At 42.5% G+C, this 16199-nt stretch overlaps 1 protein-coding gene and 1 long non-coding RNA gene across 2 annotated transcripts; one reads left to right on the top strand and one right to left on the bottom strand.

The window, feature by feature from the left end:
* Positions 1 to 970: 970 nt before the first annotated feature.
* Positions 971 to 3830, bottom strand: LOC138405616 (uncharacterized). Its single transcript, XR_011239411.1, has 3 exons — positions 3693 to 3830; positions 1239 to 1343; positions 971 to 1106 (listed from the first exon to the last, which is right to left on the bottom strand). It is a non-coding gene; the product is annotated as an uncharacterized lncRNA (long non-coding RNA).
* A 6120-nt stretch (positions 3831 to 9950) lies between these two features.
* Positions 9951 to 14370, top strand: atf3 (activating transcription factor 3). Its single transcript, XM_069515356.1, has 4 exons — positions 9951 to 10195; positions 11550 to 11808; positions 11926 to 12033; positions 12192 to 14370. The coding sequence occupies exons 2-4, from the start codon at positions 11551 to 11553 to the stop codon at positions 12504 to 12506; spliced, it is 681 nt and encodes a 226-aa protein (XP_069371457.1). The 5' UTR covers positions 9951 to 10195; position 11550; the 3' UTR covers positions 12507 to 14370.
* The last annotated feature ends 1829 nt before the right edge of the window (positions 14371 to 16199 follow it).

The raw sequence follows: 16199 nt of genomic DNA, 5'->3' as shown, positions 1-16199 counted from the left end.
ACTTGGGGGGAGGATGTGGACTGGATCGGGAAAGAACCCACCACATTTAGATTTTCTCTAACACGGTGAGAAAAGACGTTTTTCCACATTTCTCAGAGATTCACTAGATCCACGTGTGAGGAATCTGAGAGATCAACAACATCCGACCCCTGTACCGGATCCTCCCCCCCCCCCCCTCCACAAAATCTCACAGATATCGGTCGAGTAGTTTCTGTGAAATCTTGCCAACAAACTAAGGAACAAACTTACAAATGCTGACGAAAACATTTCCCTTTTACTACAAGTGAAACTGACGGCTGACGGCGCCCAAAGCAAATTTCCCCTTTGGGACGATAAAGTACATTTTATATTATAACACACTTATTCTCACTTCTTTCATTTTCTCTTTGTTTACCTTCAGGTTTATTACTTCAAAACTTAAATCCATATAATATAAATTCAATAAACCGATGATCCACATCGTGTGCATTGAAAACATCGATGTGTCACTGATCTGTGTATTTACAGATTTCAGAACTGGTGTCTGTGCACACAACGCTCACACGCAGCAAACACATGTGCCGATCCGTGTTTGCAGAATGAGGTCTGATCCCAGAGCAGATCTGCTGAGCAAACACGTTGTGAACAGCTTGTATCTGTTGAACCAGGAATCTCCGAGCAGATTCCTTTGACCTGAACTGACGGTAAACTCGCTCTTTGTTGCTTCATATCAGGTTTTTACGGCCACGTTGGCAGAATCGATTGTGACAGATGAAACACACTCGACTCCTTTCATCACTGTCACAGGGCCAGAAAATACCAGAAGCTGTTTCCTCATCCACACACACACACACACACACACACACACACACACACACACACACACACACACATTCTCAGTTTCCTTACATTTCTATTTGTTTTCCTGAATCTTAAATTTGAATAATTTTCCTCCTCTCCAGTCGTCTCAGTCAGAACCTCGTTGATGATGCAAGTGTCTAAATTTGCTGATTTCGCAGTGACAGAGGTCGAGTCCACACAAATGACGTCCACTTTCAAAACGAAACCACAGATGACGTTAAAATCCAGCGGTCAACACGTATGATGCTGGTTCCTGTTCTCTGCTTCTGCTCACACACACACACACACACGTACACACAACAGGATGCATTCAGGTTTTGTAATTTCATGCTGTGTTGCACAATCTGAGCGTAAACATGTAACTGTGGTTTTCTCTTTATTGAGAAATCAAGACTGACCAACATTTTGGATTCTGGGAACAATCCAGCGCCATCATCAGTCGCTGACACAGGTTCCCTCAGCCCCGGCTCGTGTGTCTGATCACTCTGCCTCAAACCGCTCTTCTGAAATGCAGAACAAACTTGTGTGAACCTGCTCGTTCTGTGAAAGCGATGCTGAAACTTTAATTATCCCTGCAGGGGGAAAAAAAAAAAAGTTGCTGCAGCAAAGAGGAGATGGAACAAAAGAGATGAAAAGTTCACACGAGGTTTGTTTGTGTCACTTTGTTAAACTGCAGCTGTGAAGGTGCAGAGAAGAAGAATGTTTCAGAGAATAAACCACGTCCACAAACTGTTGCTGGCTTCAATCAATCATGAATAAACTGTGAAATAAAGAAACTATATATTTTCTCGCTCACGGTTATCAGAGAGAATCTGACTCAATCTGCAGCTTTAAGATGAATTTGTAAACCCGACACTTCAACACGTCCTTCCACCAACTGATACAGACAAGTGTGAACACATCACTTCTATGACAGAGGTGAGTTTGATACTGGAAGGTTTTTTTAGAAATGTTCAACAAATGCAAAATAAACAGTGATAACAAACACTAGAACGTTCCTGGATCTGCAACATAACTGAATAACCACAACTGAACACTCCACCAGTTTACACTGGAATCTTTGGCATCTTTGTGAAATGTACCAAAGACTCAGGAAGAAGGAAACAGAGAGACGGGAAATCAGCTGCAGAAAGATGAAGGTGAGATAAAAGCTGAGCCACTACTTTACTTTCTGGTAATAAATTAACCTCTGACATTTAACGAGAGGCAGCTGGAGCGGGAAGTCATTAACTATAATGACTATTCATAATAATACTTACTAATAATAATGACTAATTATGATTTCTTTGTTTGAAATGATAAACTTCCCCCTGAACTTCTTCCTGCTGATGCAGATTGCATGTTCTGTCCTGTGGTTAGAAAGCAGTGAGGAAGTGTGTGTGTGTGTGTGTGTGTGTGTGTGTGTGTGTGTGTGTGTGTGTGTGTGTGTGTGTGTGCGTGTGTGTGTGTGTGTGTGTGTGTGAGATGAAACTTGAATGAAACTTTAATGTGCCCTGGGGGGGAAACTGGGTCACTGCAGCAGAATTCCAGTCAAACTCAAACAAAGGGAAAATATTCAGATAAGCTGCAGTGACTTCGACGCTGAGATCAGATGAACATGAACCAGGGAAGACACTTTATTTTGAAACAATGAATCTTCTGCAGAAACTTTGATGGAGCAGCTTTTACATAAACTTAAAATCTGACGTCATTTTTCTGTTTATTTCGTTTTATTTTTAAGATTTTTAAAATCGGATCTCAACCAGTTTTCTTATGAGTCCGTTTCATCCACGTCGTTAAACTTTGACTCTGTACTTCATCAGTTGTATTACTGGTATACTACTTATACTACTTTAAATTCTTTCTAACCAGTTAATTTGCTCTGCATCACAACAACAAGTCTATTTGATGTCCACGGTCACATTTCTAAAATACAGCAGCAGATTGTTTGAACAGCACGAAGCTGCAGGATCAGTAACTTTAATCCAAACTGCTCCGAGCTGAAAAACACACGTCACTGAACCAGGAGAAGAGATGAAGGGCGATGGAAATCAAACAGTCTGAGACAGAAACACTGAGTCACACTGTTTACTTTTCACATGAGAGCACAGTGTGTGATCTTTGACCCAGTTCACACCGTTACACACGTCTAACAACGCATCAACACAACACATCAACACAACGCATTAACACAACCACACACTGTAGCAGGGGAAAGATCTGACGTCAGGAAAAGACTTTCATATTTCAGTTTTGGAGTAAAAGTGCATTGAGGTCACATGTTTTTCAGTGAAATAAAAAAGAAATAAAGGAAGCTATGTGAACTATATAAAAAGTCAATCAAATACAAAAAGATGCAAAACTATTATTAAGCGTGAAAACAACAAAAGAAGCAAAGCGACCGACAGAGAAGCAAAAACCAAAGTGCCACTCAGACACAAGAACTGGAAAAGATGCAAGATGTCGACACGGATACGCAAAAACCCGCGATAATGATCATAAACCTGAGGGAAGCTTAACGACAAGCGAGGTTCAAAACTACCGCAAAAAAAAAGAACGGAATCTTAACGATTCAAACAAACCACAAAAAAAAACTTTAACGAATCCTCACATAACGACGAAGGCAAAATGGCGACAGATGGAATAAGATCATAAAGCCAAAGAAAACTTCAGGATATTACCCAGAGTTCAGTGCATGTGTGAATGCAGCGAGAGAGAGAGAGAGAGAAAAAGAGAGAGAGAGAGAGAGAGAGATGCAAAACGACCACAGAGACAGGAAACAACACCTAGCAACCGTAACCATAACAAAAGATGAAAACAACCAAAGAGACTAAATAAATAGATAAATAAATCCCATCCAGACACAAACAAACCTGAGAAAGATGCAGAACGACTGAGCGACGTCTCCGGATCCTCGAGGTCAAAGTTCATGAAACGTCTCGTGAAGCCGTCGATTGTTACTTTCTGATCTCAGGCCTGTTTTCAGATCTGAATCATGAATCTGACTCCAGTCGACTTGTTATTATCAGTGAGGGGGGGGGGGTCAAGTGTACGACCTCTGTTTGTGTCCGTCAGTGTCACGACCGCGGAGACGAACCAGTCTGGTCACTGATGAAACTTTAACTTCAAGAAACAGAGAGAATAAATAAAACCAAACGAAATGAGGAGCAAAGTTCAAGTGAGTGAATCACATCAAAGTCCAGAGTTCAGGTTTAATCACAGTGATGATTCCTCATGTTCGACATCACAACCTGTCAGTCAGTCTCAGATATTACAGCCAAAGAAGAGCCTGATACTTCTACTACAACGACTGTGGACAATTACACGGTAAATCTGAAACTAAATCCTTCTCTGGTTCCAGACTCACTCGTGTGTTCACGTTTCATAACCAGCTGTGTTTTTGTTCTTTGTCAGAATAACAGATTTTGTCTTTTGACTTGTTCACTGAGCAGTTACAGCAGGTTGATGATGTATTTAGGACACGATACTGTGATACTGTACGTGATACTGTCTTATGAGAACATAATACTGTGGTACTACAACAACAGAGCGCGGTTTATATTTTATGATTTTAATCAGAGTTCTTGTTTTGTTCCAGCAGCAAAAACCAAAAGACCAAATTTAATCTGATCGACGTCGCTTAAATGTCAAAGGACTGATTCATTAATCAGATAATAATTTGACATAATAATCTGTTATTGGATATTATGATGTTATTCAGTATATATACATCATTATCACGTCCACAACAGGATCACAGCCACAATACACCGTGGAAAATAAAAGAAAGCAGCATGAACCTGCAGAATTACTGCAGCGCCGTCATCGGCTCCGTTTACAGGAACGAGATGATTCACTCAGATCGAAAGTGCAAATGATCCGCGACCGTTTAGCACATTGACATGTACAGTAAAGAGCTGCAGGACGAGGAAGAGGAAGATGAAGACATCCATCAGTGTTTCACACCCTGCAGCATCATCTGTGGCGTGATGCTGGAAGCAGGGAGGGAGGGGGAGAGAGAGAGGAGGGGGGAGGGGGGAGATAGAGAGGGAGGGGGAGGGGGGAGATAGAGAGGGAGGGGGGGGAGGGAGGGATTTCCCGGTTTCCCCGTGTTGGAGAGGAAGAAATACAAGAGGAGGAGGAGGAGGAGGAAGAGCTGCTGCTTCCCGGAAGAGATGACGTAATCTGAAGCGAGAATAAGATGGTCAATAAATAAATAAATAAATAAATAAATAAATTTAACTATGTAATGACAAATCAACAAATAAGATCAATTCTGTTCTATCGTAATAAAACATAAAGTCTACTATAATAGTATAATATACGTATGTAGATTGTATTGTTTTCTTATTTAACAGTATACAACAAAATATTAAAATGTTATCACCATTATTTTATTTATACTGATGATGATTATTAACTGTTCAATTATGACGGTCGTATGAATATTGTTTGTATAAATCAGTTTAAATTATCATAATTATAAAATGTTGGATTTTATATATATATATTTATATATATATATTCACAGTTGTCTATATTAATTGTATGTGAACATTAATACACATAATATAAATAATAACCTCCATAAATGTTCAATATTATTATATAATATATTCATATTTTATCATATATTTTTACCCACGTTGCATCAGGACAAGTTACAACTTTTCTATAGCAGCAGAGTCGTGAACAACAGCTCCTCCACCTCCCCCTCCCCCTCCTCCTCCTCAGCAGGGGCAGATTACGTCACCTTCTTCCTTTCCGGGAAATAAACCCTCTCATCCTCTCGATGGATTTACCGGGCAACCAGCAGGGGACCGGGAAGAGACACCACCTGATGATGGGGAACCTCCAGCTCCTCCAACTACAGTTACCATCAGCTGGGAAATGAGAAAGTTCACTTTCTCAAACTATAATAAAACAAAACCCTTTCCCCCCAAATCTGAAAACCCTGACTCGACTTTACTGAGGTTTTCTAACAACAGACGATGGAAGCTGAGAGTCGAGGTTACGGCACCCGAAACAAACAAAATCTGAATAAATGCGGAATTTGTTTTGTTCTTTTCACACGACTCGGGGGGGGGGGGGGGGGGGGGGTTAATAATCCAAACTGCTGAAAATACATTTTACACATTTAAATTACATTTTAAATGTGATTCATCATCAGCTCAACATGACGCTGGGACTTTAAACTGAGAGAAAGAGAAGAAATATAAAATAATCTCAATCACAGTCAAAGATTTAAACCTGAGGTTGAACTTAAATCAATGACAGAAAAGTGGATCAGGATTCATTTGATCACAAAGTTTGAGACGATTGTTGGAATGAAAGTGTTTTTCTGAAACCTTGCAGACTCTGACCAGTGACTCAAACTTTACAGCCTCTTTTTCTTTTCACTTTCTCTTCTACGGAGTCTCAGAACGAGAAACTCCCCGACAACCCGATGCTGTTCTCTCATAGTGAAACTCACAGCTTATTTCTTCATCCCTCGTCGTCTGAGGTCGAAGGTCCACGCAGCGGACGCACTCTGCAGCTCAGCAGGTGAAAGTGAAATCTTCACAGCTGATATGAAGCCAACATTCGCTCTGCTCTGTTTGTCACCTGATCAGTCGTCACGACGTTCACCTGCTCAGGAAGTGAAGAGTTTACTCAGAGAGGAGGAGGAAGAGGAGGAGACGCTGCCTCTCGGCCTCTGAGTTTCTGCTGTGATTTGATTTTTGTATCTCAGTTGTTTTTTTATCTGTCTCGTGGATTTTGTTGTTTTAAAAGTGTTTTGTAATTTATTGGGGTCAGTGGTGGATTTATAACTCCCAGAGGGCCGTGCAGGGGCGGAGAGTAACACATGACTTCTTTTAATGACCGAGCTTTTCTCCAGAAGCTCTGCGGTCGTCACATTGGGTGTTGTCCTACTATTGGTAATTTAAAAAAATCTTCCTCTCGCAGAGTTTTCAACTTTCTTGTTTTTACTTCAGTTGCTTCACCATGTTTGAAAATCACTTTGTTGTTTTTAACTTGTCAGCCATGAATAAATCTGACTTGATTTAAAATGACACCGACGGACATGATTCAATTTCCTCGACAGGAAGTTTGATTTTCCACAGCAACGACATCCAGAGAGAGAACAGAAACACTCAAGGTCGCCTGATTGGTTTAACCCAAATCCGGCAGGCCAGACGAAATAACACAGATCAAGTTCGGTTGCCAAACTTGGGTCAAACCCCAGGATCGGCCCAATCAGACCAGTATGGTATTAGTTTAAAGACAAGACTTAACTTATCCCTGTTCCATCTCTGACACTCAAACTGTTACAGACTAATCCCACTGGCTACTTGTGAATCCTTAATTTATTGCTGAAGTTCAGGTTAATTTAATCTGTTGTTTCTATAAGTTATGATTCTTGTATTTAGCTGATGTGTCAGTTAACTCATCATTCACTGATTATGGAGAAATACATCTTACATCCTGTTGTAGACATTTAAAGTCATCGTGTAAAAAGATTTACGAAATGAAAGTGTACGAAATGTAAATCTCACAGCTAAATATTCAGAAGTCTTCAAAGTTGTAGGTGCTTTTTAAATGAACGGCACACAGCTGCACTGGCACCAAACCCTTCAAATATAAAAATAGAGAATGCAATATTTAGCCGGCGGGTTAGCGCTCCGATCATTTGGTATTAATAGTCGACAGGGTCAGCAATGACTTCACAGTTTAGCATCAATCTGGATCACCACACTGACCTCATAAACTTTTCAACACCTGTGTGTCTGCGGCCTGAGAGAGACGCTGTGGGGGTGTGTGTCTGTGTGTGTGTCTGTGTGTGTGTGTGTGCGTGCGTGTGTCCACAACGCACACATGTTCAGTAATGCAGGAGTCATCTGCGTCTTTTTACACGAATCAAAACCCCCAAAAAACAGAACTAAAACTGTGAAGTGGGGCTCTGGGCTGAGCTGTCACGTCCGGACATGTCACATTTATGCTGAACATATTGCACAGAGGAAGCTTTTAAGGAACTCAAGCCTATAAATGTATTTTATATATCAACCAAGCCTGAAACTCTCAACAACATCCAGGCTCGAATCAGCTCATCCGGGAATTCTAGTGAATTTTGGTGCCTTGACCTTTTTTGAGTCCAAGCTGACTCTTTCAAAGAATTACCTCACGGCGTTCTTGAGAAATAGCCGTCATAAGGGAAAAATGTGCTTTGTGAGTTCACTGTGACCTTGATCTCGCACTTCTGACCTCGAATCATTTTGTCCTTGAGTCCAAAATAACATTTGTACTGAATTTCAAAACATTCTCTCGAGGATTTCTTTAGATTTCGCACAAGACAACGTGAAAACGTGATAATGCCTCACAATTAGTCCCATTTTCAGTTTTCACAACGAGCCAAAAATAACTTAACCCGAGAACAGAGCTTTTGTGTTTTCATCGCTCCGCCTCTGTCCACACTGATTTCATCTTATCTCTGAACCTGCTCAACCCTGAGGCCCGACGAAGAAATTCCACCGACAACAAAGTTCTTCAAAGTCGTCTGAGCAGGGAAACACCGTCTGGTTGATTATTTACAGCAGACACAAAAACACAAAGTGGAAAATCAACATGGACGTGGCTTCAGCTCAGTGTGAAGGCTTCCCTGGAAACAGTGTGTGATCCAGGGTGAGTGAACACACACACACACACACACACACACACACACTGACTGCAGATGTAGAAGTTTCTAGATCAGTCAGTGCAGTCACAGTTCAATGTCATGTTTCCTGTTGTAATGTTCACTTCGGGTGAAGCCGAGATATGAGCTGATTTCCACATTCCATGAACGCTGTTTTGTTTCTGAGAAGGTGGTGAAAGTCGAAGAATCAGGACGTTTCTAGGATGCGGCCGTCACAGGCTTTGAACTGGAAATGAGGAAAAAGCGGTGGAGGAGCGGGAGGAAGGTGAAGGTCTGTTTCACCTGAGTTACTCTCATTGTGCAGCTTGTCAGGGTCGGAGGTCACGATTAAAGTCAGCAGGTGACCTCAAACTTCTAATTTCTGAGGTTTAGCTAGCGTTAAGAACTGATCTGTGGGTGAGACATTTAAAAAAGAGCGTTAAAAATATATATTTTTGGTCGCGTAAACTACCAGGAGATGAGTTTGAGCCTCAAAATGACAAAATCGAGTTCAGTAGAAAAAATACTTTTGTTTGTAATAAGGCTACTGACAAACTACCTCAGTAAAATAAACTTCACTACCAACACTTCTGTCACGTGCTCCATCACAACCTTCGTAACTTCTACTTCCAGTAAAATAAAGTTGTCCCATCTCACTGCGGGTCGCAGGAAATCCTCCATCTGTTTCAGCCGGCGAGTAAAGAAGATCAACCGATTAAGACTCATTAAGAATGTGGTAGATTACAGCGAAGCCACTTCACGGTCGGTTTTTGAAGAGCAGCTCGGAGACGGTGAATGAATCCGTCAGCGGACGAAACATAAAAGGTTTGTTCAGTTTGAGGCCAGTGAAGCGTCAGGATGATTCGGTTTGAGAAACAGTTTGAAAATAATGTCACGAATCAAATCCCCCATTAAAGTGTCTCTGTGAGGAACCGGGTTTTATTCAGCTGAGGCGTAACCACAGGAGAACAAGGAGAGATGAGGAGGGGAGGAGGGGAGGAGGAGAGGAGGAGGAGGTGAGGGAGTGAACAGTGAGGAGGAAGAGGCAGAGGAGGAAAAGAAAGAAAGAAAGACGGGAAGATAAGTGTAAGAGTGAGAAAGAAGAGGTCGAGGAGGAAAAGAATCCGGAGAGATTGAGGAGGGGAGGATGAGGGGAGGAGAAGAGGAGGTGGATGAGGGGAGGAGGAAGAAGAGGGAGGAAGGGGGGAGGGGGATGAGAGGAGGAAGAGCGGAGAAGGAGGAAGAGGATGCAGGAGGAGACGGAAGAGGAGGAGGAAGAGGAGAAGGAGGAAGAGGAGGAAGAGGATGCAGGAGGAGAAGGAAGAGGAGGAAGGAGGGAGGGGGGTGAGAGGAGGAAGAGTGGAGAAGGAGGAAGAGGATGCAGGAGGAGAAGGAAGAGGAGGAAGGAGGTCTCTCCCACTGTAGCGCAGACTCCATCTTGCTGAGTTGCATCATCGCAGCCACAGCCGTCTATAAATAGGATGACGTCACCCCTCTGCCCTCCTCCCTCCCTCACCCCTCCCTCACCCCTCCCTCCCTGTAGGCATTCCTGGTTGCGTCAGCACGCCCCGCCCCCTCCACGCTTCTCTAAATACTCGTGTGATGCAACGCGTCAGGCACAAGCGCAACTTTTACGCACGGAGCAGCGAGAGGAGCAGAGCGACTATAAGAGGAGAACTTCCCCGTCTGTGCTTCGTCTCATCCGGCCACTGAAACCTCCAACAGGTAGGATCCTGTTTTACTTCGCCGGAGTAGGGACGCCGGTGTTTCCTCAGGTCTCAGGCCGCGGGGAGGCTGTGTTGTCCCGGGGAGAGGAGCGGAGGAGTCCCGGTGCGCTCTCGAACGTCCCGGGACACTTCAGCCAAACTTTTCAACTCGCTTCTCTCGTTTCATTTCATTCCTACAGAAACACGGAGACTTTCTCACTCACGTTTCAGACGTGATCTTTCACTTGAGAGATTTGAATCCGATCTATCGCAGTTTTTATGGATGTTTTAACAGATATTTGTGTCTTTTACTTGTTTGACATCACAATAATTTAGATGAAGAGAAAAAGAGCCTGTTGGCTTTTCTTTAAAATGACACAGATGTGTTTAGAGCAGTGTTTTTATTATTATTACACATTTTAATCACAGCAGAGACTTAACACAAATCACAAGAACTTAAGAACATTATTATATCTCAACCTCATCAACAGAGCCAACAAACGAATCAGGGGACAAAGGAAACATTAACTAATAAATAGGTAAATAAAAATATATATTACTGAAGTTTATTCAGCAGTTTTTCTTTGTCGATAATCGACATGGAACACAACTGTGTTTATTCTGATCTAATGATAAACTATTGAGATCATACAAAACCCGATGAACTATAGAGCTGATAAAAAACTTAATCTGAAAATCAACTTCAGATGAATTGTAAAATCCAAATAAAACAAATGTTATTATAATAAAAACCAGATCTGATTATAATCAACCTTTGGGTTTAATCAAGTAGAGTTCCTTCTGAAAACCCTACAGGAAATAAAATAACTTAATGATATGATTCCTCAGTTATTTCCTTTATGATCCAGACTCTGTTTTCTTCTCGCTGAGCTGAAACCTCATAATCATCTTATCAAACCATTGGTCATAATTCTCCATGAGTCACTGCTCCGCTCACAAAACAAACAGGTATAAATGATTATCTCCAAGTATTTATGACTTTTGTACTAAAACAATATCCAGATATTTTTGCTTGTTGCCCTGTAGAAGATACAATCTTGACTTTTAAACACAAAACTCATCCAACAGCTTGTGTTTGAATATTTCCAGATTCTCATGCAGCATTTTTCTTATTGCTTTATTTTCACATATATACATAAAACACGATTGTTACGATTAATCTCAATAACTTGTGGTTTAATTGTGACCCTATATTTGAATACCTACAAAATGATTACTGTAACTAAGTGTGTTTTGGCCTCTTACACTGAGATAAGTTTTTAGTTTTAGTTTTGTTTTCCAGTAACTTCAGTTTTGTTTCTGTGAGTAAATCCAAAGTATTTATAGCGACTTATCTGCTTGATTCTTTCCAGAATGATGCTGCAGCACTCTGGTCCCTCGCTGGCCGACATCAGCTGCTCCGCCCTGGTGCCCAGCCTGTCCCCACCGGGCACCCTCACCCTGGACGACTTCACCAACTTCACCCCCATCGTGAAAGAAGAGCTGCGGCTCGCCATCCAGACCAAGCGTCTGTCCAACGGGCTCAGCGTCGAAATGAGCTCCGACGGGGCCAGCTCCAGCTCGGACCGGGCCTTCGAGCAGCCTGCCCGTGGATCTGGGGTCAAGAGAGAGGTACATGAGTCAGAGAGGAAACCACACGACAGGCGGTGGCGTGTTTTTACCAAATGAGTGCGTTGAGTTGTCGCAGGGTTAAATGTTAACGTGTGTGTGATTCTCTCTGGTTTTTAGATGACGGGTGAGGAGCATGACAGGAGGAAAAGGAGGAGGGAGAGGAACAAGGTCGCTGCTGCAAAGTGTCGCAACAAGAAGAAGGAGAAGACCGATTCTTTGCAGCAGGTAGTTTTTAACTTTCATCGACTTCGATAACTGAGTTCATATCCTATCATCTTTTTATGATTTAAAATATTTGTGTTTCAACAAATCACAAAGACAAACGATTTAACATCAGATGAACATGAGATGAAAGTATTAACTGATCTCCGTCCTTGTCTCAGGAGTCAGAGAAGCTGGAGTCGGTCAACACCGACCTGAAGGCTCAGATCGAGGAGCTGAAGCAGCAGAAGCAGCAGCTCGTCTACATGCTCAACCTGCACCGGCCCACCTGCATCGTGCGAGCGCAGAACGGCCAGACGCCCGAGGACGAGAGGAACCTCTTCATCCAGCACATCAAGGAGAGCACCTTACAACTCCACAACATCACCTCCTCCTCCTCCGCCTCCATCACCACCTCCTCGTCCTCCTCCACACTGTCACCCCTGAGCGGAGGACTCCTGACCCTCGACCACATTCACTGTCCCGGTCACCTATGAGCAACTCTTACGACTTTTCTGGGGACTTGCGTCGCTTCCACCTGCCGTCTCTGATGTGGCGCAGACCCCCCAGAGCCACGGGTGGAGCTGCTTAGACTAACGACCTGAGAATGACTACGAACAAGACGAACACCAGCTTCGGACTCATTCAGCATCCACATCGCTGCTACAGGGAGTGACCCCCCCCCCCACTCTCTGAAACCTGATGGGACAGGTGAAAGACAATGGACAGCACCTTGACATTGTCAGGGACAAGGACGATGCTATAGCACTAAAAACAAAATTATCATTGATTGTTTTTTTTTTAATTACAGGTATTTTGAATAGATGAAAAGTCTGATTTAGTGTCTGAGTTTTGTACCAAAGTGATTTCATGGTGATCATGGCACACGGTTTATCTGTTCACCCACAAAGAACGCAGTTACAGAACGACATGTGAGTGTGCACAGACGCACGAGTGACTTTGAGCTGCGAGACGCTGACTTTAAAAGATCGGTTGTTTGTGCTTGTTGTATGAAAATCAGTATATTTATTAAGAAACTACTGTTGTTGTCGTATTAACCCTGTCTGCTCGTCCTTTATACAACACGAACTACTAAATCTGCTGCTACTACTAACCACTCAGGACGTACGCTGGCTGTAGAAGTCACACTGTAACTTTATTTTACTGCCTCGTTTTGCAGCCTAACTCTCAAAGAGTGCGAGGCTACAACGTTTTTTTTCCGTCCAGCTCCTTTCACGCGACCGGGATCAAATCACTCGTGTTGACAGAGATCTTTTTCGTTTTTTTTTAGTTTGAAAAGGGCGTTTACAGGCGAAAAACGCAGGCGTACGGATGCAGCCTGAGTCCGGTTGTGGGCTGTCAACCACGGTAGCAGTAACAGTTGCAAAAGGGAAATGTAATTTGCAGGCAGGGTTTATTATCCTGCACTTAAAACACAGTATAAATGCCTATGTACTCCTATATGCAGACGATACTTTACTTTCCTTAAACGTTTGAAATGTGCTGTAGGGAAATATTGTCCGAAAAAAAGTGAGTAGTGTAATTTCACGAGTACACTTAAATTATCACTGCGTTCCCTCTTAAACAGACCTAGTGTTGTTTTTACATCCTCTGTGACGATGAAGCTACATGAGTGTTATTTTTCAGACGTGTTTTCTACCGAGAATCTTGTATATTGTATTGACTGCGCATTGACTCTGTGCTACTGTTTCTAAACACCAGATGCCTCCTTTGGTTTAAAAGCAGTCGAAAGTTTGAAAGTTATGTTCACTGGATATCGTTAGCTAGGTATCAGAAGTGTTGCGTCACCTTTCGGCTCGTCCTCCACCGCGCCTGACTCTGAAGTTACACAAGACCAGATGATGTGTTTTTTTGATTGTTATCGCCCCACTGACAGATACTTCTCCCGCCCTCCGCTCCGTCAAGGTTTACCCCCCCCCCACTGTCACTGCACTTCCCCTCACAGCCATCGCACCAGGAGGGCGCTGTGCCCACAACACTTCACCCAACAGACTGAACAACATCTTTACATATCACCACAAGAGAAGGGAAATAAATAGGTTGTTGAATTGTTGAGGACGGTTTATATTGTTTATCGTGTGTGTGTCTGAGAGTCACACGGTCAAAGGGACGCAGGCGTCTGCGTGTGTTCATAGTGTGTGTGTTGTGTTTGTTTATTGTCGTGTCGTAGCACTGAGTTGCGTGTGTTCTGTTGTGCCTACTGCACCGTCGTCCAAATGAACAAACCACAGGCTGTCAGGTATAAACGCACTGCTACTACCAATGTGTACTTCCATCTCTGTGATCCGTCAATTTTTGTTTTTGATACTTTGTTAATTAAAGATATGTGTTGAAATGAAACCTGTCGTCTTCAGAAAAACTCAGTCAACACTCTGTCCATGCACAGACGGTAATGATCATTACTGAACTATGATGTGTTACAAAGCTGCAAGAAAGAGGACGAGAGCAGGTATTTAACATAATCAATGTAATAAAGTATTTAAAATTTAAAGTATTTAAAATTTAAAGTATTTAAAATATAAAGGGCCTTTTCCGGGGTAAAGAAAACATCATCAGGATTATTCTACATTAAACTTCAGCCATAGTTCCCTTTCACCTAAATCTTACACACTGGAGCTTTAACTAAAAGATTTTTCATATGTTTCATCTGAAAAAGTAATAAAACTATACAACTTAATTTGATGTTGAGATAATAAGATAACAGGGTTAAATAATAAATGAGCCCCCTCAGCGGCAGCTTGTTGTTTTTGTTTGAATAAAACAACAAACTGCCACACACACACACACACACACACACACACACACACACACACACACACACACACACACACACACACACTTTGCCTCTCGGTTGCATCAGTACGAGCCCTGCTGTGTCTTAAAAGGATAAAGGTGAAGGGAAATACATGAAAAACCACAATACTGTTCCCTGAAAAACAAGATTACTATATTTCCAGAGAGCCGTGGAACTTCCTGCTTTTTCTCTTGTTTTTCACCAGAAGAGAAAACGTACATGCAAATTAGAGAGCAGCTGAAGAGAGACAAGACTGGACATGTTGTCCTGGTCCGTCCAGAGAGAGAGAGAGAGAGAGAGAGAGAGAGAGAGAGAGAGAGAGAGATGTGTTTGTGTGTCTGACTCAATGTTTGTGAGGATAATCTGTGAAATACAGTTTAATTAATAAACTGCAGCAACATGTTTTAAATCTGTCACATTCACTTCAATCTTTTTAATCCGTGTTATAACTGTAAAATGTTTTCAAGCTCTAATCTTCAGAATCTCTGTCCTCAGACTGTCCATCGCTGCAGCTCCTCTTAACAGCCTCTGTCTCAAACACTTGGTTTTTGGCTCCTGTCCCTTTAAGACCCCCCCCCCCCGCCCTGATAAAGCCCAGTCTGCTCTGATTGGCCAGCTGCCGCTGTCCCTCGTGATTGGTCATTATGGGGGCGTGTCAGATGGCTGCTATGCAAACGTAGAAGATGACGTCACACGACGCTGACACCAACAAACATGTGAAGAGAGTTAGCGATGATTCGAGCCGTAAAGAAAAAACGTGTGATCTCTGCATCGGAATGAAAACAATGAAAACAATGAAAACAATGAAAACAATGAAAACAATGAAAACAATGAAAACATCGCCTGAATCGTTGTTTTCTTTTCTCTTACTAAATAAAATGTTCTGAAAGAAACGACTCGTCTTCGTGGTTAATTTATCCACAAGCGACAGTTGTTCTCTACGAGAATATACTTTAACACATGATACGATATATAACCTGTGAGAATCTGATGACAAGTTGTCATTAACGTACCAGTTTGTGTGAAACAGCACAGAATCAAGTTGAAACGTTTCCCTCATGTACCGCCCACTTTCCCACCGCTCCACACCTGGACACACCCCCGGAACAGGTTTTCTTTTTTTAACCCACGCTTTAAAAAAAAAAAAAAAAAGTTTTAACATAAAGTACACGATGACCTCAGGAGGTCGTGCTCTCCGACCGGTCGCAGCCGAACGGACCAGAGTGTTTCCTGAAACACGTGAGCACTTCAGTGTTTGTTTTCATCACCTCCAAGTGCCAGACGGGTGGGGTCAGACCACAAGATTTCAACTTTCAAGCCGACGTGGATCAAGTGATTCTCTGCGTTTGCTGGTGGGAGGGATTTTACGGCTTCA

Source organism: Paralichthys olivaceus, chromosome 19, assembly GCF_024713975.1.
Source record: "Paralichthys olivaceus isolate ysfri-2021 chromosome 19, ASM2471397v2, whole genome shotgun sequence".
Taxonomy (NCBI): Eukaryota; Metazoa; Chordata; class Actinopteri; order Pleuronectiformes; family Paralichthyidae; genus Paralichthys; species Paralichthys olivaceus.
Note: the sequence above shows the minus strand (reverse complement) of the source record. Positions and strands in the feature narration are given on the sequence as shown.